This window comes from Cibotium barometz, chromosome 57, assembly GCF_041138505.1.
Source record: "Cibotium barometz isolate CiBa-2024 chromosome 57, ASM4113850v1, whole genome shotgun sequence".
NCBI classification, from domain to species: Eukaryota; Viridiplantae; Streptophyta; class Polypodiopsida; order Cyatheales; family Cibotiaceae; genus Cibotium; species Cibotium barometz.
Genome location: NC_141102.1, coordinates 40,398,385 through 40,420,249, shown reverse-complemented (window position 1 = coordinate 40,420,249; position 21,865 = coordinate 40,398,385). Strand labels below are relative to the sequence as shown.

Genomic DNA, 21,865 nt, shown 5'->3' with positions numbered 1-21,865 from the left:
CGGCTAAGGGGCTCGATTTTGGGCAGGGGCGATTTGGGCCATCGGATCGCCAAGTTTTTTTTGAGATTTTGTGCTTCGCCTCCCCTAGTTTATAAAAGATCTAGGGCCCCAAAGGAAACTAGGGCTGCGCCTCGCAGTAAAGTCGAGCTTGCCATATTGCCTAGTTTACTCGAGTTCTCGAGTTTGGACTTAGATTTTTTTTTTGCCTAAGTCTCAAAATGCAAAAGATGTTATGTTTCGCCTCCCCTAGTTAGATCTAAGGCCCCAAAGTAAACTAGGGCCGTCCCGCAGTAAAGCGAGCTTGCCATATTGCCTAGTTTACTCCAAGTTCCTGAGTTTGGACTTATATTTTTTTTGCCTAAGTCTCAAAATGTAAAAGAAAGGATTCGAACCCATGACGTGCCGCTAGGGAGGCCATAGTCTTACCATTAGGCTATAATTTCTGTTAGCTAGTGTATCCGGGCCATATTAATAGATTCTTTTGTTACGCGGGGCTTGGGGCCCTAGTTTACTATCGGGCGGCCCTAGTTTACTTTCGAGAATTCGACGGCCCAGATCGGCCCCACCCAAAATCGGGCCCTCTTAGTCGTCGATCCCACTTGAACCCCCTCTTAAATGCACCGTGCCTTTTAGACACGAGGGTGGCCTTTCCGCCGACGTCCTCCGTAGATCCCACTTGAACGGCCTCTTCAAGGCACCGTGCCATTTAGACACGAGGGGGTGCCTGGGCATCCGATGCTCGTGTGAACCCAGGAGCCGCCTCGTGCCGAGTTAGAGATATGGGCAGCCCTAAACGTTCGTCACCAATCGTCGAGATATGGGCAGCTTTCAAGGGCCTGTTGATCAACAGCATGCTCTTCACAAACTTCTAAGCTTGAGTGATGTTTTACTATTAACTGCTGATGCCTGCGTTGAAACCAGAGGCGCTTTGCCCCGAATGCTCCAAAGACGAACTTCTCGTTGACAGGTCTGCAATCCCTCTCTCTCTCTCTCTCTCTCTCTCTCACACACACACACACACGCACACACAGAGGAGAGAATTTCAACTTAATGATGATTACTCGTCCTGTTTCCATGCCCCATTTTGTACTAGGGAATCCTTGAAACATGATCTGCCCTTTCATTTACCTTTTCTGCCACAGATAGTGCCCAGCTGTTGTCAGACTCTCGCCATAGTTGGAGAGAGGATTTGTTGGGGGCTGGGGCTTAGATAATACTGAAATAGAGATGTTGGATCTGGGCTTCTTTTTCAAGCCGGAATTTTGCTTGCTCACTTCTTTGTTTGGCCAAGATCCTCCCCTCGTCTTGGCTATGTACGATTGCACATGTTGTTTGCTCATACACAGAGTCCACCATAAGACACCATATTCTCTCTCTCTCTCTCTCTCTCTCTCTCTCTCTCATTCATCCTAGTCAATGCTCAAAAAACCCGGGTTTGCATCGATGATTTCTATGGTGCAGTTCTGTGTTCAATCGTGTAGATTGCATGCAGAGACAGGACAAGAGGTGGATTTCACAACAGAGGGCAACGAGCCATAGAGAAAGTGGAAATACAGGAACATGCCTTACTGCATTGTTCAGCATACCAAGAGATTGGAGGATGCTATCGTTGCTTGTTCCAAGAGGGGTGCGGTCCTCTACATAGAGTTGCTCTCTACCTGCATGAGGTTTGTAGATGAACAGAGTGATGATGTGGTAGACAGGGAGACATCAAGCATACACTTCTTGTTTAGAGATTAGTCATCGCAGATTAAGGGAGACGGAAGACACCACGTCCACAAATCTGCCATATCAACATGCTCAGATTGAGATGAGCTTCTTTGTCGGCTCTGTAATCCTATTCCTTTGACACAGAGCAAGCTCGTAGCCTTGGTAAAAGAGCATATATGTATAGCCACAACCCATTAGTACTTCAGAGTAATTTTCTAGCTTTGAGGGAGGTTACTTGTCATTTTAATTTTCAGTTTTCTGTGGGAATTACATTTAGGGGATGCTCTAGTCATTTGCTATTGCATTTTGTATGATGCAGTGCACTTCTTTTGTCACATATGCTATTTTGGCCTTCCCGTAGGTGTCATTAATTTTGTTCCTCATTTTTCCTCTCTTGTTTAGGACTGGTTTTGATGTTTGTTAAACCATAACTACCTGAATATTCGTTTCTTTAGTTAGTTGATTAGTTGAACATCAGATGTAAAGTTGTAATCTTGTTTGTACAATCTCATCTTTTGTTGGGAGTTAGGGTGTGTGTGAGAGAGAGAGAGAGAGAGAGAGAAGAAGAAGAAGAAATAAAGAAAGAAGAAAGTTGTATTAACGTCTCAAAAACGCCGTAATGACCTATGAGACCAAAAGGTTACATCATGTCCATGAAATACATCATCATGGGTACTAAAAATAAAAATAGAAGAAAGTAATAAGAGTTGAAATGTGTGTGTGTGTGAGAGAGAGAGAGAGAGAGAGAGATCTATTATAAATCTGTTCTCTCTCGAAATATTGAATCCAAATAGCCTCACAATGAATGATTCTGCAAGTTGATGTGGTGATGTAACACGCGGAAGCTTTGGGGGTCTTCTTTCAGCCCTAAACACTATTGGAAACATGCTGATGCAAAATGCAAACATGAAGAGAGAGAGAGAGAGAGAGAGAGAGAGAGAGAGAGAGAGAGAGAGAGAGAGAGAGAGATGGCTGGAAGTTCAGTATATTCATATGGTACGAAAAGGTACCTCCACTACAGCCATAGGCTGCCTTATTCAAAAGGTGGTATACACCCAAAGTCTTGTCCTACTCTAGGACCCTAGGGATCCACTCCCTAAAGGAATGAATGACTCAATCTATGAGCACACTTTGCCTTTTATAGGGTTCTTGGACACTTGGTATACTAGCCGACTGCTAGTCGGCTAGTCATAAATGCCTTAAATGCTCCTCAGTGTTGCCCCGACTAGATGTCTTCCTTGATCATGATGCGCCTGCTGCTGCCCTGTCCTCTGGTTCAACCGACCAGTTCTGTGAGCAGCTGACAGCCCGTGTTTGCTTCTAATGCACTGTCAGGGCACCCTCTTCATGCCCTCTAGGCCTTGCTCCGAGTCCACACTTGTCCTCTTCTGTATCTTGTGCTCAAAATCCTAACTCTATCTGGTTCATACTCTTTATCTGGCTGCCTCTTCTGGACCAGCACTTGAAAATGTCCATGGCATTTATTATGCACATGACATCCCCCTCAACTTGATGACGGGATTCCAACCTGCTCTTGGATGATTGTCATCATCCCAAATCTTTTCCCGAAGTTCCTCTGTCATCCATCCATCCCTGGCAACCCTTTTCTTTGAAAGCCCGGCCCGGTCTCCAACCCACTCTGCCACAGACTAAGATCTATGCATGTGATTCCCTCTAGTCCACAATCCATTCTTGCCCTGACTCTGAACACTGTCATTGTCTTCATTCCTGAGAAACGAGTCTGGCACTCTCACATCACCCTTGGAGGATAAACTTGTTAGAAGTCATCTCCTGTCTAGATTTATACACCAGGGCCTTTGTTGTGGGTGTGCCCGCCCTTATCAGGTGTTTTATCATTTTTTCTCACTCGTATTTTTTTCCTATTTTTCCCATTTTTTCTGTGGCATGGGAGGCAGTCTAGGAGTGGCAGGAGGACCCTGAGCTTGGCCGACTGCATCTGTGACATGGCCGACTGTAGTGCATGAGTCGTGGGTCTCTACTGGTGCTGGCTGACCCATTCAGATGCTGGCCGACTGTGTTTTATCCAGTCGTGAGGTTCCTGTGTCCAGTCGGCTGCCCTACAGAAGCAGGCCGACTGCTGATGTGGGGGCATATATATAGGTCCCCAGCCCCATACCACTATTTGTATCATTTCTCGGGATCTTCTTGTGTATATAGAGCAGAGTTACACGCCTACATCTCTCTCTCTCGTGTTGTTTTTTTGCCTGCGTTTTTTGCTCTTGTGTTCCCAGATTTGGTCATCATCTCCGCTGCGTATTCTGACATGGTATCAGAGCCCTAGGCTCTAGATAGGTCTTGGGATTTGTGTGAGCAAGAGGGGGACTGTTTTGTGGCTGATTGGTGGACTGTTTTGGGCTGATCGGGAAGAGGAGAAGCAAGAGGAAGGCGGGCTGATTTGCTGGACAGCCACTTGCAGGTTTTAGTTCTTCTTTGTTCCCACCCACCCACTCTTTTCAGAGTACATCCCCGCTATGGCAAATCTGTTTGAGATGGCCGACAGACATGTGAAGATCCCGACACTCCCCACGTTCCCGGTGGACCGTCAGTTGGACGGGAGCAACTACGGCATATGGAAGGTGATGATGGAATGTGTTCTGGAGTCGTACGACCTCGTCGATTTCGTCGTTGTTGGTGTTCCACGGCCGGAAGTAGAGGAAGGGGAGTTACCGTCAACCCGAAAGGACCGGGAGGCTCAGACGCAGATGCGGGATCGTGTCAACGCCAGGGTCCGTTCGTTTATTTTGCTCAACTGCACACCACAGGTAATCAATCATGTAAAGCACATGACACTGGCCAGAGGTATTTGGCAGCATTTGGCCTCACTTTACAACAGGGTATCGTCCATGAAGAGGATTTCCTTGGAAGTACAGATGCGGGTTATGAGCCCTGCAAAGTCGTCGACGATGCGGGAGCATATTAACAAGCTGCAGGCTCTTCAGCAGGAAGTTCTTCAGGCTGGGAAGGAGATATCGTCAGAAGACATGGCCATAACGTTGCTGTCGCACTTGCCCTCTTCGTACTCAGCATTTTACTCGTCGTTGATTACCAGTGGCAGGCTCAGCACCATCACGTGGGAGGAGCTTGTGCCCGGTCCTGGACCAGGAGGAACGATTTACGAACCATCCTCAGGGTGGAGGTTCGGAGGCCTTTACTGGCCAACGGTCGAAAGGCCGTAACTCGGGCAAAGGGAAGGCTTCATTGGAGAAGTCTTCTGAGAAGAAGTCTGACGCTGACCGCGAATAACTGAAGGCAGAGAGGACCTGTAATGATTGTGGCGAGAAAGGCCACTACTGGAGGCAGTGTCCCAAGCGGAAGACCGAGAAGGGTGAAGACTTCTCAGCAGCAATGATGAAGACTCCGGCTTTTGTGCACCTGGAGGTGATGGACACCGATGCTTCATTTTCTTCACGCAGGGAGGAGATTGGAGGACTCTCCGCAACGGATACTCGGGAGTGGATTCTCGATAGTGGTGCTTCCAGGCACGACTCCTTCTCGTTCCGGTTTACAGGACTCTGCAGGCTTTCTGGTCATATACTTATTGGGGATACGTCCACTATCCCAGTTCACAGTGAGGGCAGGATGGAGATAGTTCCCGATGGCAAAGGGGGGAAGCATTCCTTCCAGGTGTTGTATGTTCCGGCACTTGGTTTTCATCTATTGTCAGTGCATCAGGTGTGCAAGACTGGCGTACGGGTGGAGTTTGATGAGCATTTTGTTGCTCTCCGGGACAAAGCAACAGGCCAAGTGGTTTGGGAAGGTGGAGTGGAGAATGGAGTTTACAGGCTTTCAGCACTCTCTCTCCCAGGTCCTCAGGTTTGTGATGAGTGGCAGTCTGGTAATGGCCACTTAAGTGTGGATATGCTGCAGGTGCGGGCTTTCCGAGACCAGGTGGTGGATAGCTTGCCAGTAGATGGCAGCAGTTGGCAGGAACTCTCCAGTACTGATGTTGGTAGTTCTTGTGTTCGTGAGTCAGAGGAAGCTGAACAGGTCACTTATGCTCTGATGTCTCGTAGTGTTCGTCGGGACATAGAACTTCCAATAGTTGAGGATGTTCTTACTACGGGGACCTTTCGGAAAGCCAGGCAGGTGACTAGTGATTACTTGCAGAAGGAGGTGGTTTCTCCAGGCTTTGTGGTTCCGGATTCAGAGGGGGTGGTTGACAGGTTTCATTAGGTTTCCAGGACTTGCTTGTGCACCCTAACAGGTGTTGTTCCTTCTGAGCAGTGTGATGTCTCTTTGACTCAGAAGCTGTATGGTTCATTGATCTGGTTGATGGACACCAGATTGGACGGGAGCTTCCTGATGAGGCGGTTGAGCTCATGGTTGCAGATGTCTCTTTGGGAGGCAGGATTGCGTTCCCAGTGGTTTCTGCGGCATGCGAGGGATCATGGACTCTTGTACACAGGAGGGGGATTGTTGGATGGAGTCCGACTCCATGGTTGGAGTGACTCGGTTTGGGGAGGAGATTCGGACACGAGGGGATCTACTTATGGCCCAGGAGCAGTTTTATGGAGTAGGAGGAGGTTACATTGCAGGGTTGGGCTTCCACTGGAGGAACCCATGGTCATCCAGAGGCACTTTGTTCGTGAAGAGATCGTTGCTGATGACATCTTGCTAGAGTTCTGTTCGACGGAGGACAGTACGGTGGGCCTCTTCACGAAGTCGCTCTCTGAAGATTTGCTCAGGCGGCACCCGAGCTCCCAGTGGTTGGTTACACAGCCAGGAGTTGAGAGGGGGTGTTAGAAGTCATCTCCTGTCTAGATTTATACACCAGGGCCTTTGTTTTGGGTGTGCCTGCCCTTATCAGGTGTTTTATCATTTTTCCTCACTCCCCGTATTTTTCCCCGTATTTTTTCCATGTTTTCTGTGGCATGGGAGGTAGTCTAGGAGTGGCAGGAGGACCCTGAGCCTGGCCGACTACATCTGTGACATGGCTGACTGCAATGCATGAGTCGTGGGTCTCTACTGGTGCTGGCCGACCCATTCAGATGCTGGCCGACTGTGTTTTATCTAGTCGTGAGGTTCCTGTGTCCAGTCGGCTGCCCTACAGCAGGCCGACTGCTGATGTGGGGGCATATATATAGGCCCCCAGCCCCATACCACTATTTGTATCATTTCTCGGGATCTTCTTGTGTATATAGAGCAGAGTTACACGCCTACATCTCTCTCTCTCTCTTGTGCTGTTTTTCTGCTTGCGTTTTTTGCTCGTGTTCCCAGATTTGGTCATCATCTCCGTTGCGTATTCTGACAAAACCTCCCTTGGGACCGTTGCCCGAGAACCTATCTGGCTCATAGGACTGCCATCCCCTCTGGCTTTGTGGAACACCACCAACAAACCTCTTGGGAGCTCTTCTCAATTTTGTGTTCCTTGCTTTGGGATTCGTATCCGTGTACTTTCCTGTACCTTGGACCTGTACACCATCATATGGGTCTGAATCAGTGTTTAGCTTTGTTGAGCCTGATGCTCTGATACCAATGTAACTCGCGGAAGCTTTGGGGGTCTTCTTTCAGTCCTAAACACTACTGGAAACATGTTGATGCAAAAGGCAGACATGAAGAGAGAGAGAGAGAGAGAGAGAGAGAGAGAGAGAGAGAGAGAGAGAGAGAGATATGGCTGGAAGTTGAGTATATTCATATGGTACAAAAAGGTACCTCCACTTATTCAAAAGGTGGTATACACCCAAAATCTTGTCCTACTCTAGGACCCTAGGGATCCACTCCCTAAAGGAATGAATGACTCAATCTATGAGCACACTTTGCCTTTTATAGGGTTCGTGGACACTTGGTATATTGGCCGACTGTTGGTCGGCCAGTCATAAATGCCTTAAATGCTCCTTAGCGCTGCCCCGATTGGATCTCTTCCTTGATCATGATGTGCTTGCTGCTGCCCTGTCCTTTGGTTCAGCCGACCAGTTCTGTGAGCAGCCAACAGCCCGTCTTTGCTTCTAACGCACTGTCAGGGCACCCTCTTCATGCCCTCTAGGCCTTGCTCTGAGTCCACACTTGTCCTCTTCTGTATCTTGTGCTCAAAATCCTAACTCTATCTGGTTCATACACTTTTTCTAGCTCCCTCTTCTGGACCAACACCTGAGAATGTCCATGGCATTTATCATGCACATGACATCCCCCCTACTAAACTTGATGAATGGATTCCAACATGCTCTTGGATGATTGTCATCATCCCAAATCTTTTCCCGAAGTCCCTCTGTCATCCATCCATCCCTAGCAACCCTTTTCTTTGAAAGCCCGGCCCGGTCTCCAAACCACATTGTCATAGACTAAGATCTATGCATCTGATTCCCTCTAGTCCACAATTCATTCCGGCCCTGACTCTGAGCACTATCTTGGTCTTCATTCCTGAGAAATGAGTCTGGCACTCTCACATCACCCTTGGAGGATAAACCTTCCTTGGGATTGTTGCCCGAGAAACTATCTAGCTCATAGGACTGCCATCCCCTCTGGCTTTGTGGAACACCACCAACAAACTTCCTGGGAGCTCTTTCTGATTCTGTGTTCCTTGCCTTGGGCTTTGTATCCGTGTACTTTCCAAAAACCTTGGACTTGTACACCATCATATGGGACTGAATCAGTGTTTAGCTTTGCTGAGCCTGATGCTCTGATACCAATGCGACACGCAGAAGCTCTGGGGGTCTTCTTTAAGCCTTAAACACTACTGGAAACATGTTGATGCAAAACGCAGACATGAAGAGAGAGTAAAGAGAGAGAGAGAGAGAGAGAGAGAGAGAGAGAGAGAGATGGCTGGAAGTTCAGTATATTCATATGGTACAAAAAGGTACCTCCACTACAGCCATAGGCTGCCTTATTCAAAAGATGTTATACACCCAAAATCTTGTCCTACTCTAGGACCCTAGGGATCCACTCCCTAAAGGAATGAATGACTCAATCTATGAGCACACTTTGCCTTTTATAGGGTTCTTGGACACTTGGTATACTGGTTGACTGCTGGTCGACGAGTCATAAATGCCTTAAATGCTCCTCAGTGCTGGCCCGATTGGATCTCTTCCTTGATCATGATGCGCCTGTTGCTGCCTTGTCCTCTGGTTCAGCCGACCAGTTCTATGAGCAGCCGACAGCCTGTGTTTGCTTCTAACGCACTGCCAGGACACCCTCTCCATGCTCTCTAGGCCTTGCTCTGAGTCCACACTTGGCCTCTTCTGCATCTTGTCCTCAAAATCCTAACTCTATCTGGTTCATACTCTTTATTTGGCTGCCTCTTCTGGACCAGCACCTGAGAATGTCCATGGCATTTATCATGCACATGACATCCCCCTCTGCTAAACTTGATGACGGGATTCCAACCTGCTCTTGGATGATTGTCATCATCCCAAATCTTTTCGCGAAGTCCCTTTGTCATCCATCCATCCCTGGCAACCATTTTCTCTGAAACCCCGGCCCGGTCTCCAAACCACTCTATCACAGACTAAGATCTATGCATGTGATTCCCTCTAGTCCACAATCCATTTCTTCCCTGACTCTGAACACTGTCTTGGTCTTCATTCCTGTGAAATGAGTCTGGCACTCTCACATCACCCTTGGAGGATAAGCCTCCCTTGGGACTGTTGCCCGAGAACCTATCTGGCTCATAGGACTGCCATCCCCTTGGCTTTGTGGAACACCACCAACAAACCTCTTGGGAGCTCTTCTCAATTCTGTGTTCCTTGCCTTGGGCTTCGTATCTGTGTACTTTCTTGTACGTTGGACCTGCACACCATCATATGGGACTGAATCAGTGTTTAGCTTTGTTGAGCCTGATGTTGTGATACCAATGTAACACACGGAAGCTCTGGGGGTCTTCTTTCAGCCCTAAACACTACTGGAAACATGCTGATGCAAAATGCAGACATGAAGAGAGAGAGAGAGAGAGAGAGAGAGAGAGAGAGAGAGAGAGAGATATGGCTGGAAGTTGAGTATATTCATATGGTACAAAAAGGTACCTCCACTACAGCCATAGGTTGCCTTATTCAAAAGGTGGTATAAACTCAAAATCTTGTCCTACTCTAGGACCCTAGGGATCCACTCCCTAAACGAATGAATGACTCAATCTATGAGCACACTTTGCCTTTTATAGGGTTCCTGGACACTTGGTATATTGGCTGACTGCTAGTCGGCCAGTCATCATAAATGCCTTCAATGCTCCTCAGTGCTGCCCCGACTGGATCTCTTCCTTGATCATGATGCGCCTGCTGCTGCCCTGTCCTCTGGTTTTTAGCCGACCAGTTCTGTGAGCAGCCGACAGCTTGTGTTTGCTTCTAACACACTGTCAGGACACCCTGTTCATGCCCTCTAGGCCTTGCTTTGAGTCCACACTTGTCCTCTTCTGCATCTTGTGCTCAAAATCCTAACTCTATCTGGTTCATACTCTTTATCTGGCGACCTCTTCTGGACCAACACCTGAGAATGTCCATGGCATTTATCATGCACATGACATCCCCCTCTGCTTAACTTGATGATTGGATTCCAACCTGCTCTTGGATGGCTGTCATCATCCCAAATCTTTTCCCGAAGTTCCTCTGTCATCCATCCATTCATGGCAACCCTTTTCTCTGAAACCCCGGCCCGGTCTCCAAACCACTCTATCACAGACTAAGATCTATGCATGTGATTCCCTCTAGTCCACAATCCATTCCTGCCCTGACTCTAAACACTGTCTTGGTCTTCATTCTTGAGAAATGAGTTTGGCACTCTCACATCACCCTTGGAGGATAAGCCTCCCTTGGGACCGTTGCCCGAGAACCTATCTGGCTCATAGGACTGCCATCCCCTCTGGCTTTGTGGAACACCACCAACAAACCTCTTGGGAGCTCTTCCCGATTCTGTGTTCCTTGCCTTGGGATTCGTATCCGTGTACTTTCCTGTACCTTGGACCTCTACATCATCATATGGGACTGAATCAGTGTTCAGCTTTGCTGAGCCTGATGCTCTGATACCAATGTAACACGCGGAAGCTCTGTGGGTCTTCTTTCAGTCCTAAACACTACTGGAAACATGCTGATGCAAATTGCAGACATGAAGAGAGAGGAGAGAGAGAGAGAGATGTCACGTGCATCCCGCACTTGGATGCCACGTAGACATTTCTGTACAGAAGGTGCAGGACCTGGGATGGTGGACTGGTCCCATGTGAGCCCAGTCCGGGACGAGTCAGCCAGGGATCCATCTCAGTCGTCCGAGGTCAGGTGTGCATCGTCCTGCACATGAGTCCAAGGTCAGGTGTGCATTGTCCTGCACATGAAGCAGTGCCAGTCCGCGCTGTGAGTCTCCCTCTGGAATGATGTCAGATGTGCTGTGTATCTGGTTTGCAACTGGATGCCAGACATCTGTAGGCATGTAGGTTTGCATGTAGAGATGGGGCCAGGCCATGGGGCTACCCCAGTGCAAGGATTTGCAGCTTGCATACTTAGTCTGGGCATGGGGGAGGTGTAGAACCACCCCCAAGGGGCTAGGAGGGCCCAAGCCTTGCCCACCAGCCAAGGCAAGGGCTGGGAGGGGCTGTCGGCCAGCAGTACTACTGCTGGACAGGCAGCCGACCAGGTCTAGTACCCTACCCTCCTAGTCGGCCAGGTGTAGGGAGTGTCCCACACCTCTGCGCAGCATGTCCAGCAGCCAGGGTGCTGCCCAGAATCATGCGCAGGCTGGACAGCATAGTATAAGTGTGAAAACCACTTTAATAATTAAACTCAGTCGTGGAGCTGTCCTGAAGCCAGCCGACTGCATGAAGGGAGGGGTATAAAAGCCCAGCCAAGATCTCATTCATCTCATCTCATAATTCACCAAGTGCTCCAAGCAACCAAGGGCCAGGACAGCCAAGAACATTGCCAAAGCAAAGGGGTGAAGGACTGAAGGTCAAGGGCAGGTTTTCCAGCCAAGAAAAGGTCAAGTACTTTGTATTTGTTTCAGATTTACATCATTCTAATAAAGCAAATACACCATCCGTGGTGGGGGCCCTACAGAGGGTAATTGGGACCCAATACTGTGTCCTTCTCCATCTCCCCCTTCTCTCTCTATTTTTCTACACATCGTCTTTCAGTTTGTGCGTTAATTCCGTCGCGAAAAGAGTGCTGTTTTCTGAGTTTTGAAGTACCGATCCTTCTCCGAAGCTTCCGCATATTACAGTGGTATCAGAGCTCACTTCAAGGACAAAGATTCAGCAAAGAAAACCAGAAAATTTTTTCGCTCGTGTGGTTGGTTTTTAGACGCCGGTGGACTACCCCTTTCGGAGTGACTCCTGTCCCTCGAAGGACGGTTGGTTTTTAGCCTCCAGAAGCCTCCGGAAGTCTCCCACACAGATAGTGGATGGTCAGATTGCGTTCCGGAAAGGAATTGCATTTTCCCGCTATGGCGAGCTTTGGCGACGAGAGAGAACCAGAACCATGGGACCAGAGTGTACCAGGCAGCCCAGCGAGGGCACCCGGCTTGAGTGTACAAGACATGTTCTAGCAGATGATGCGAGCAATCGCAGACCAGACAACCAAGTTGGATGAACAGAAGGCGCGGATTTTGGCTCTGGAGGAGCGTTCTCGCTCTCCAGCGTCGCGTTTTCCATCTCCTCCTCCCTCTCCTTCCGTATCCCAGATACCAGATCCTCGTCATAGGGACCCTCTCGCAGAGTCACAGCCGCAGCCAAGCTCCTTGCTTGAGATGCAAATGCGTGCATTGGAGATTCGACAACGAGAAGACGAAGCCATGCGACGAGTGGAACACGAGCGTTACCTCCGAGCTTTGGACGCCAGATTGACACCGGCGGCGCCCTCGAATCATTTTCCCGAGAAAATGAATTTCAGTAAGTATAATGGTAAACTCGATCCCACTACTCTGTATTCATGGTTACATCAATTTGAAGCTTACTTTGCCGCAGTTAGGAAATCAAATATTGACAAAGTGATCTTAGCCAGTTGGTATTTGGAAGGTGAGGCCATTCCTTGGTGGACTCAGTGGGCTCATGCCCACACCAGATCAGGTATGGCAGCTTATGTGTGGGACGAGTTCGTCCGTGACCTTAAGCAGCGGTTTCTACCGCCCCACTACCTTGAGCGACTCGAAGACGAGTTCAGGGGAGCGCGTCAGAACGCGCAACCAGTCCTACAGTTTGCCAATAAAATTTCGACCTTGTGTCTGCAATTAGGCTTATCTGATACGGACAAGAAAGGGCAGTTTTTGTATGGCCTGGACACGCAAATCCAATGGGAGGTGCGTATGTTTAGGCCAGCCACCTTTGAGGACGCACTCTCGCTTGCGCAGAGTGCAGAAATGAAACACAATGGTGGCAAGCCCAAGACTTCCCAGCCGGCTTCTCCCAAGGCTAACGCCTCGGGGGGCAAAAGCCAGAACCAGACGGGGTCTTCCCCAGGACAGAGCCCGGGAGCCTCTGGCTCCAAGAACTCGAACAATGCGTCTAAGCTTACTCTAGACCAGAAAGCGGAGGCAGGCAAGACAGGTGGCAAGTTGAGTGCTGAGGAGCTTGCTCAGTACAGGAAGGAGGGTAGATGTTACTTTTGTCACACAAAAGGACATACTTCTCGGGATTGTCTGAAGAAGCCTCCAAAGGCCGCCGCCGCCTCCACAGCTTCCGTGGTGAGCACAGCTCCCACACAGACCCCAGTGGCTACCCCTAATTCTTCAACCCCCGGTGCTTCAGTTGGAGCAATTATTAGCCGGGAGCTCGAAGATAAGCAGAAGGGCGCCCATGACCAGGAGTATGAGCGCAACGAATTGCTCAAGTCCTTTGGCTACATAGGTGGCCAGAGAGTCGTTGTCTTGTTTGACAGCGGCAGCACGGAGGATGTGATCACGGAAGAGGCCGCTAGACGTGCCCGTTTCGAGCTGACTCCGGTGGACAAACAGGTTGAGGGTTTTAGCACAGGTATGACAACGAGCGTCAAGTATGAAGCTCTAGGTGCTAAGTTAGTCATTCAGGGCATAGAGTTTGTGCGTGACTTTATGGTTGCCCCTCTTGTAGGAGCAGACATAATTTTGGGTATCCAGTGGTTTCACAAGTTTCTTCCTGATGTCAAGTGGGACAAGCACACGTTCCAGATTGATCGGAATGTGTCAAACACCCCGGTGACCATTAAGTGTGAGCCAGGTATTCCAAACTTTCCGCTCATAAGCCACTTGCAGGCTAAGCGAGCAGTTAGGAAAGGCGCACAGTGTGCGATGATTTACATCCAGACAGTCCAGACGGTGGCCAGTGCTTCCGAGAAGTACTCGGTTCTCCATGAAAAGTTCCAGAAGATTTTTCTTCGGGACAGTCTCCCTCCCCAGCTTCCCCCGTCCAGACCGGAGGATCACAAGATTGACCTCCTCCCAGGCTCGGAACCCCCGAGCAAGTTTCCGTATCGCCTTTCTAAGGCAATGGAATCGGAGTTGGACCGCCAACTCCAAGAATTGTTGCAAGCTGGCTTCATCCGCCCCAGCGTGTCGCCATTTGCAGCACCGATCTTATTCGTCAAGAAGAAAGATGGGTCTTCTCGGTTGTGTGTCGATTATCGTGCACTCAACAAGCTGACTATCAAGAGCAGATTCCCGATGCCTCGAATTGACTATATTCTCGAGAGGCTGAATGGAGCTAAGGTGTTCTCCAAACTGGATTTAAAGAGTGGGTACCACCAGGTTCGGATTGTTGAGGGGGACATCCCCAAGACAGCTTTTCGTACAGAACGGGCCCACTATGAATTTGTGGTCATGCCATTTGGTTTGACGAATGCCCCAGCTACATTTAACCGCATGATGATGCGTATTTTCCGGGAGTTGATTGGAGTGTGTGTGTTCATATTTCTGGACGACATACTCATATTTTCAGCTACAGTTGAGCAGCATGACATTGACGTGGAGAAAGTCCTTAAGTTGCTGGAAAGCAACGAGCTCTATGTCAATGAAAAGAAGTCAGAATTTTATCTGTTCCAGGTACATTACTTGGGATATATAATCAGTGCCGAAGGCATTCGACTTGATCCGGCTAAAGTGGCCGAGATTGTTAACTGGGAAGTACCTCAGACTGCTTATGACATTAGATCATTTGTGGGTATATGCCAGGCATATTCCACCCACATTGACAAGTTTTCTGATCTCTCGGCAGACCTCACCGATCTGCTAAAGGGAGTGAAAACAAGGAGGCAAAAGATTCGAATGACTCCACGAGCGTTGGAGGCATTCCAGAACCTCAAGGTGGCTTTGTCAGAAGCGCCTTGTTTAGCCCTTGCCTCGTGGGACGAACCATTTCAGGTGATCACCGATGCGAGTAACATCGCTATTGGAGGTGTATTGCAACAGAATGGTCATCCGGTAGCTTACATGTCTCGTAAGTTACTACCCGCCGAAAAGAACTACTCAGTCTATGATCGTGAACTCCTAGCAGTTATTCAGGCCTTGAAACATTGGAAGCATTTCCTGTATGGCCGTGACTTCGAGGTCCGCACTGACCATCTGGCATTGCGCTGGATTCAGACGATGCCAAGTGCACAGTGGAGTGATCGACAACACCGCTGGAGTCAGATATTCCAGCAGTTCGGTGGCATGATTGAGTACCTTCCAGGAAAGGCCAATCCAGTGGCCGATGCTTTGAGCAGGAAGGGACAAGTATCTACGATTCAGACCACTAGACTAGACCTTGTTGGTACAGGACTAGAAGACATGAAGCACACGTACGCGGATTCCGAGGAATTCGGTACACAGTGGGAACAGGCATTGGATGCCACAGGACCATGCCATTTTCTGATACGCGATGGTTGGCTTTACTACAAAGGCCGACTGTGTGTCATGAAATCATTCCGGGCAGCTCTTCTCCATGATGCCCATGACGCCATTACAGGTGGTCATAGGGGCATGAATTCGACTCTGGAGAAATTAGAACGGCAATACTTTTGGCCAAAGATGAGGCGTGATGTGTTTACATATGTACAACGCTGTGACATTTGTCAAAAGGTGAAAGCTCCTCGTGGAAAGAAGATAGGGTTGTTACAGCCTTTGCCAATTCCTGAGGGTCCTTTCCAAGACATTTCGATGGACTTTGTCACAAATCTGCCTCCCAGTCCGAGTAAGCGTAATACACAGTGTTTAACTATTGTTGACAGGTTCAGCAAATTTGTTATGCTTATTCCTTGCAAGGCCAATGTGACCGCCGAGGATGTTGCCCAGCTATTCATTCGGCATTGGTACCCGATTGGTGGGATTCCTAGGACCATAGTGTCAGACCGAGATGCCAAGTTTACCAGTCATTTTTGGAGGGCATTGTTTGATAATTTTGGTACTAAGTTGAATTTTTCCAGTGCATTCCACCCACAGACTGATGGCCAGACAGAGATATACAACCAGTTGGCCTTTGATGTGCTGAAGTGTTATGTCCACGATCAGCAAGGTAAGTGGGAATCGTTTTTGCCTTTAGTTCAAGCTGTTTTAAATGACTCTTTTTCTTCAGCTATTGGCAGGACTCCATATGAGGCAGCGTTTGGAAGACCTTTCCAGTCGTTGTTAACCAGGACTTCGTCTTCAGTACCGGAGGCGAATAGAGTGACGGAGTCTTACCAGGAGATCCTAGAGATCGTGAAAGACAGATTGGCTAAAGCGCAAGAGGCCTACACTCGACAGGCCAATAAAGACCGAAGGGACATGAAGTTTTCGGAAGGGGATTGGGTGTATCTTCGGATTATGAAGCAAAGATTAAAGCAGGTGGGCAAGCGATGCCCAAAGTTGTCTTTTAGGAGCTTCGGACCATTTCCCATCCGGAAAAAGATTAATGAGGTGTCTATGCAGTTAAAGCTACCTCCGAGTTGGACTATGCATGATGTATTTCATGTCAGTTGGTTAAAGCCATATGCAGGTCCACCCCCTTCAGAGGTCAAAGACGAAGCAGAACCAGACATCATTGATGAAGCAGAAGTAATGGTTCCAGAACAGATCCTTCTGCACCGTTTCAAGCATGGTTCAGGCCGAAGACTACGACAGTTTCTCACGAAGTTTCAGGACCGAGGAACTCATGAAGCGGTATGGCTCGACAAAGAATTTTTCGAAGACTATCCGGCATTATTGACGGATTATTTGGAGGCTATGCAGCTTCCGTCAAGTTAAGCAGAAGGGGATGTCACGTGCATCCCGCACTTGGATGCCACGTAGACATTTCTGTACAGAAGGTGCAGGACCTGGGATGGTGAACTGGTCCCATGTGAGCCCAGTCCGGGACGAGTCAGCCAGGGATCCATCTCAGTCGTCCGAGGTCAGGTGTGCATCGTCCTGCACATGAGTCCAAGGTCAGGTGTGCATTGTCCTGCACATGAAGCAGTGCCAGTCCGCGCTGTGAGTCTCCCTCTGGAATGATGTCAGATGTGCTGTGTATCTGGTTTGCAACTGGATGCCAGACATCTGTAGGCATGTAGGTTTGCATGTAGAGATGGGGCCAGGCCATGGGGCTACCCCAATGCAAGGATTTGCAGCTTGCATACTTAGTCTGGGCATGGGGGAGGTGTAGAACCACCCCCAAGGGGCCAGGAGGGCCCAAGCCTTGCCCACCAGCCAAGGCAAGGGCTGGGAGGGGCTGTCGGCCAGCAGTACTACTGCTGGACAGGCAGCCGACCAGGTCTAGTACCCTACCCTCCTAGTCGGCCAGGTGTAGGGAGTGTCCCACACCTCCGCGCAGCATGTCCAGCAGCCAGGGTGCTGCCCAGAATCATGCGCAGGCTGGACAGCATAGTATAAGTGTGAAAACCACTTTAATAATTAAACTCAGTCGTGGAGCTGTCCTGAAGCCAGCCGACTGCATGAAGGGAGGGGTATAAAAGCCCAGCCAAGATCTCATTCATCTCATCTCATAATTCACCAAGTGCTCCAAGCAACCAAGGGCCAGGACAGCCAAGAACATTGCCAAAGCAAAGGGGTGAAGGACTGAAGGTCAAGGGCAGGTTTTCCAGCCAAGAAAAGGTCAAGTACTTTGTATTTGTTTCAGATTTACATCATTCTAATAAAGCAAATACACCATCCGTGGTGGGGGCCCTACAGAGGGTAATTGGGACCCAATACTGTGTCCTTCTCCATCCCCCCCTTCTCTCTCTATTTTTCTGCACATCGTCTTTCAGTTTGTGCGTTAATTCCGTCGCGAAAAGGTGCTGTTTTCTGAGTTTTGAAGTACCGATCCTTCTCCGAAGCTTCCGCATAATACAAGAGATATGGCTGGAAGTTCAGTATATTCATATGGTACAAAAAGATACAGCCATAGGCTGCCTTATTCAAAAGGTGGTATACACCCAAAATCTTGTCCTACTCTAGGACCCTAGGGATCCACTCCCTAAAGGAATGAATGACTCAATCTATGAGCTCACTTTGCCTTTTATAGGGTTCTTGGACACTTGGTATACTGGCTGACTGCTGGTCGGCCAGTCATAAATGCCTTAAATGCTCCTCAGCGCTGCCCCGACTGGATCTCTTCCTTGATCATGATGCGCCCGCTGCTGCCCTGTCCTCTGGTTCAGCCGATCAGTTCTGTGAGCAGCCGACAGCCTGTCGTTACTTCTAACGCACTGTCAAGACACCCTCTTCATGCCCTCTAGGCCTTGCTCTGAGTCCACACTTGTCCTCTTCTGTATCTTGTGCTCAAAATCCTAACTCTTTCTGGTTCATACTCTTTATCTGGCTGCCTCTTCTGGACCAGCACCTGAGAATGTCCATGGCATTTATCATGCACATGACAGGTGAAGCATCTGATTGCACATTTCACATGTCTGATAGGAGATAGTGAGGGGTCGGTAGTGGCAAGTGCTCACAATGTAGATGTGGTGGTATGCAGGGAACTTCTGTTCAGGTGTGAACTCACATCTACATTACCAGATTGAGGAATTTCAAGTAGCAAAAGGTAACTCTATACACCGCGAGGAGCCCATGGTCCCTTCAACAGAACCGTGCCATGCAGAAGTGGAAAAGCCAAAGTTTTCCTTTGGTATTGTAACAGATGTTCAGTATGCAGATATTCCTGACGGATACTCATTCCAGGGAGTTCCTCGATATTATCGACACAGTCTTGAAGCTTTGCAAAGAGCTGTAGATAGTTGGAGTGTACAGGGAGGCCTCTCTTTTGTCATACACCTTGGCGACATAGTGGATGGATTCTGTCCCAAGGAGGAGTCATACAATGCTGTATCAAAGGTTCTTGACGTGTTTAGATACCTTCAAGGTCTGTCTGTATATCATGTACTTGGCAACCACTGCCTTTACAACCTGCCTCGCATTGACCTCAACTGCTTGCTTGGAATACCATCCATAAACGGGTCTTCATATTATGCCTTCAGTCCAGCTACTGGTTTTCGAGTCGTAGTTTTGGATGGATATGACATCAGTGTGATTGGCTGGCCTGTTGGCCACCCTCACCAGATTGAGGCTAGGCGTTTGCTTGAAGAAAAGAATCCTAATAAAAATATGAACAGTTCTGAAGGTCTGTTTGGAGCAGAGAAAAGATTTGTGAAGTATAATGGTGGAATTGGTAGAGAACAGTTGACTTGGCTAGATGAGACACTGGAAGAGGCAACAACTTGCAGGGAGAAGGTTATTATTTGCTGCCATATTCCTCTTCACCCAGATGCTACTTTGCCTGGTGCTTTGTTATGGAATTACACTGACGTACTTGATGTCATTCATAAGTTCACATGTGTTACAGTTTGTTTGGCTGGTCATAATCACACTGGAGGCTACACAGTGGATTCTCATGGTGTTCATCATCGTGTGCTGGAGGCTCTTTTGGAATGTCCCCCTGGCACAGATTCTTTTGGGTACATTGATGTATATGAGCATCGTCTTTCCCTTGTTGGAACAGGTCGTATGGAAAGCATGGAGATGTACTTCAATTAGCAGGAACCATTTTGCATTCATATACTTCATGGTTGCTGGAACCCTTTGCGGATTTTTAGGCCTCTCAATTTTGACACACATTTTCTGATGTGGTTGATGCTTTCATTGTCTTGCGAGCTGGTTGGATTGTAGGAAATGCCTGCAGTTGCCATTGTAAGATGACATATTCCTAGTTCCTCTAGGTGGAGGTTTGCCATAGAACCCAAAAACTGCTACTGTTTCATTTGTATTAGATTCATTTACTTATAGGGGCACATTTGCCTAGGCTTGTTCTTTTATACTCACATGTATGGTAATTGTGTGTGTGTGTGTGTGTGTGTGTGGATGAAATTCTGTGTGAAAGCTAAATGTTAGTGTATGTATCGTGATAGAATCCACAACGGAAGATGGAAAGTGGAAACATAGGAGAGAGAGTGAGAAAGAGATGGAGGAAACACAGGCATAGACGTGCTCTCAATATCACCAACCAAGAATACAAGTCCCGAGCAAGAGGGGAGAAGGCCTCGTATGTGAGGGACTGCAGCAAACAATGCTAAGCAATGAATAAAAGAGTGAGGGCATGCCTAGCTATATATGTGCGTATGTAGAGCCAGTCGACTAGTATCCCACGGCTAGGATAAATGTCCAAGACTCCATAGAATGGGGAAAAAATATGGGTAAATGGTGTGTGAGGGGTGACCAATCCCTCTAGCTAACATGGTCAGCCCTATGGGCTAAAATAGGACACCACACTGGAAGCCAGCAGCAAGGAGATCATGTCTAACACCCCCTCTCAGCATCGGATGCTGAGTGAACTCCAAGAAGCCAGAGACACCGTTCTCGATTAAAGATGAAAGTCCGCAAAAACAGGTATTAGGAAAGCTCCACAATCAATCTCCTCAGCAACTTAGCTACAAAAGCAATAGAATAAGCTGCCAGGTACATCGCTCCTTTGGAAGAAAACAACCATGTAGGTTGGGACGTGTTGCTCCAGATAATGGTTCCAAACCGAAGTGTAAGAACACTCCTCGAAGTCGTATGTCATGTTTCCAGCTTGGAGAAGGTATGAAAATCCTCAAAACCAACCAAGATCAGGTCTTGTAGATAATCAATCTTGGGATAAGCAAGCTGCTTCTCACTGGAACCCTCTGAGGGTTGCCCAAACTCTGTAACAAGAGTTGCCAAATGCTGAAAAGAAGCATCCTTTGGAAATGTCGGCATCACAAGATGTAAAGACTATAGAAAAAATGGTGTCCATCTGCTCAAACTCTGTACCATGAGTTACCCAATGCTGTACATAAGCACACTCCTCTGAGATGGGCATCGCTTGATGAAAGGACTCCACATCCCCCTGTGAAAAATGATGTGGTTGGACTAGTACAAGCCCAACCTGATTTTGATCCAAATCCAAAAAACTTTGGAAGTACCACTGTGCCCCAGGCATGGTTAGCACAACCATAGATCTAAAGCATCCCACCGGGTCGGAAAGTCCATCCTCCTAAACAACAAACTTGCACGCCACATCAAAACCAATGCAGAATTGGTAGGGGGAGGGGCATCCTCAGAATCATCACAAAGAGAGACAGAGGTAGACGTCTCACAATGAGGAAGGGAAGCATGAATATAAATTGCAGTGGTAACGAGGTTGCATATTATATGTTTACAAGAGCATAATCAACACTTTTTTGGTAGGCAAGGTTACTTTGTTGGTTATCATATTTTCTATGCTGGAGATGGTGAGCAACCATGCTATTAAGCATGTGCTACATTCTCAAATTGCTTACAATGATCCCAAGATCGATGGATGGTAATTCAATGTGTATATCTTGCATAATTTAGCGCAAAGAGCAAAAGTGTGGCATTTATTTTAGAGATATCCCTAGTGCTGTAATGCATTTATTTGTGGTGATTTAAATAACTCACTGACATATGATGACAATACTTCACATCGCGCTCACATGATGGCATCTAAAAAGCACAGATATGGGATTCTTATGCATTTACATGCATGTGATCTTTGGACATAAGTTATGATGGACATAAGTTATGATGCATGATAATGGCTATACCTTTCATTGTAATGCTTTTATTGATTATTGGGCACATTCAGATCATTGGTATCTTTTGAATGCAACGCAGTATGATGTATTCACTTGAAAAATGTGGCTGGATCACTCATTGCAGTTTCAAATCATGCACCATTATGGCTGGCATTGTATTTTGGAATGAACACGTGATTATTCCTTGAGGAATCCGAGATTGTTGATTGTCAATGATAGCTATCTCATGCATAGATCGTTTACAGAAATGG

At 48.0% G+C, this 21,865-nt stretch overlaps 1 protein-coding gene across 4 annotated transcripts; it reads left to right on the top strand.

Annotated features, from left to right (window-relative positions):
- The first annotated feature begins 721 nt into the window (after positions 1-721).
- LOC147606749 (manganese-dependent ADP-ribose/CDP-alcohol diphosphatase-like protein) lies at positions 722-19,848 on the top strand. Of its 4 annotated transcripts, none has more exons than XR_015264972.1 (2): positions 722-967; positions 1,493-2,022. XR_015264972.1 is itself a non-coding variant. In XM_086791946.1 (2 exons), exon 2 carries the CDS (start codon positions 18,613-18,615, stop codon positions 19,573-19,575), a length of 963 nt encoding a protein of 320 aa, XP_086648072.1. In that variant the 5' UTR covers positions 748-967; positions 18,521-18,612; the 3' UTR covers positions 19,576-19,848. The 4 variants fall into 4 exon arrangements, 1 of the variants encoding a protein (XP_086648072.1); XR_015264973.1 differs by having other exon boundaries at positions 1,482-2,022; XR_015264971.1 differs by having other exon boundaries at positions 1,462-2,022.
- Positions 19,849-21,865: the final 2,017 nt, after the last annotated feature.

Excerpts from the sequence above, each read along its gene's own strand:
- LOC147606749 (XM_086791946.1), top strand. The coding sequence starts at position 18,613 with ATGGTCCCTTCAACAGAACCGTGCCATGCAGAAGTGGAAAAGCCAAAG.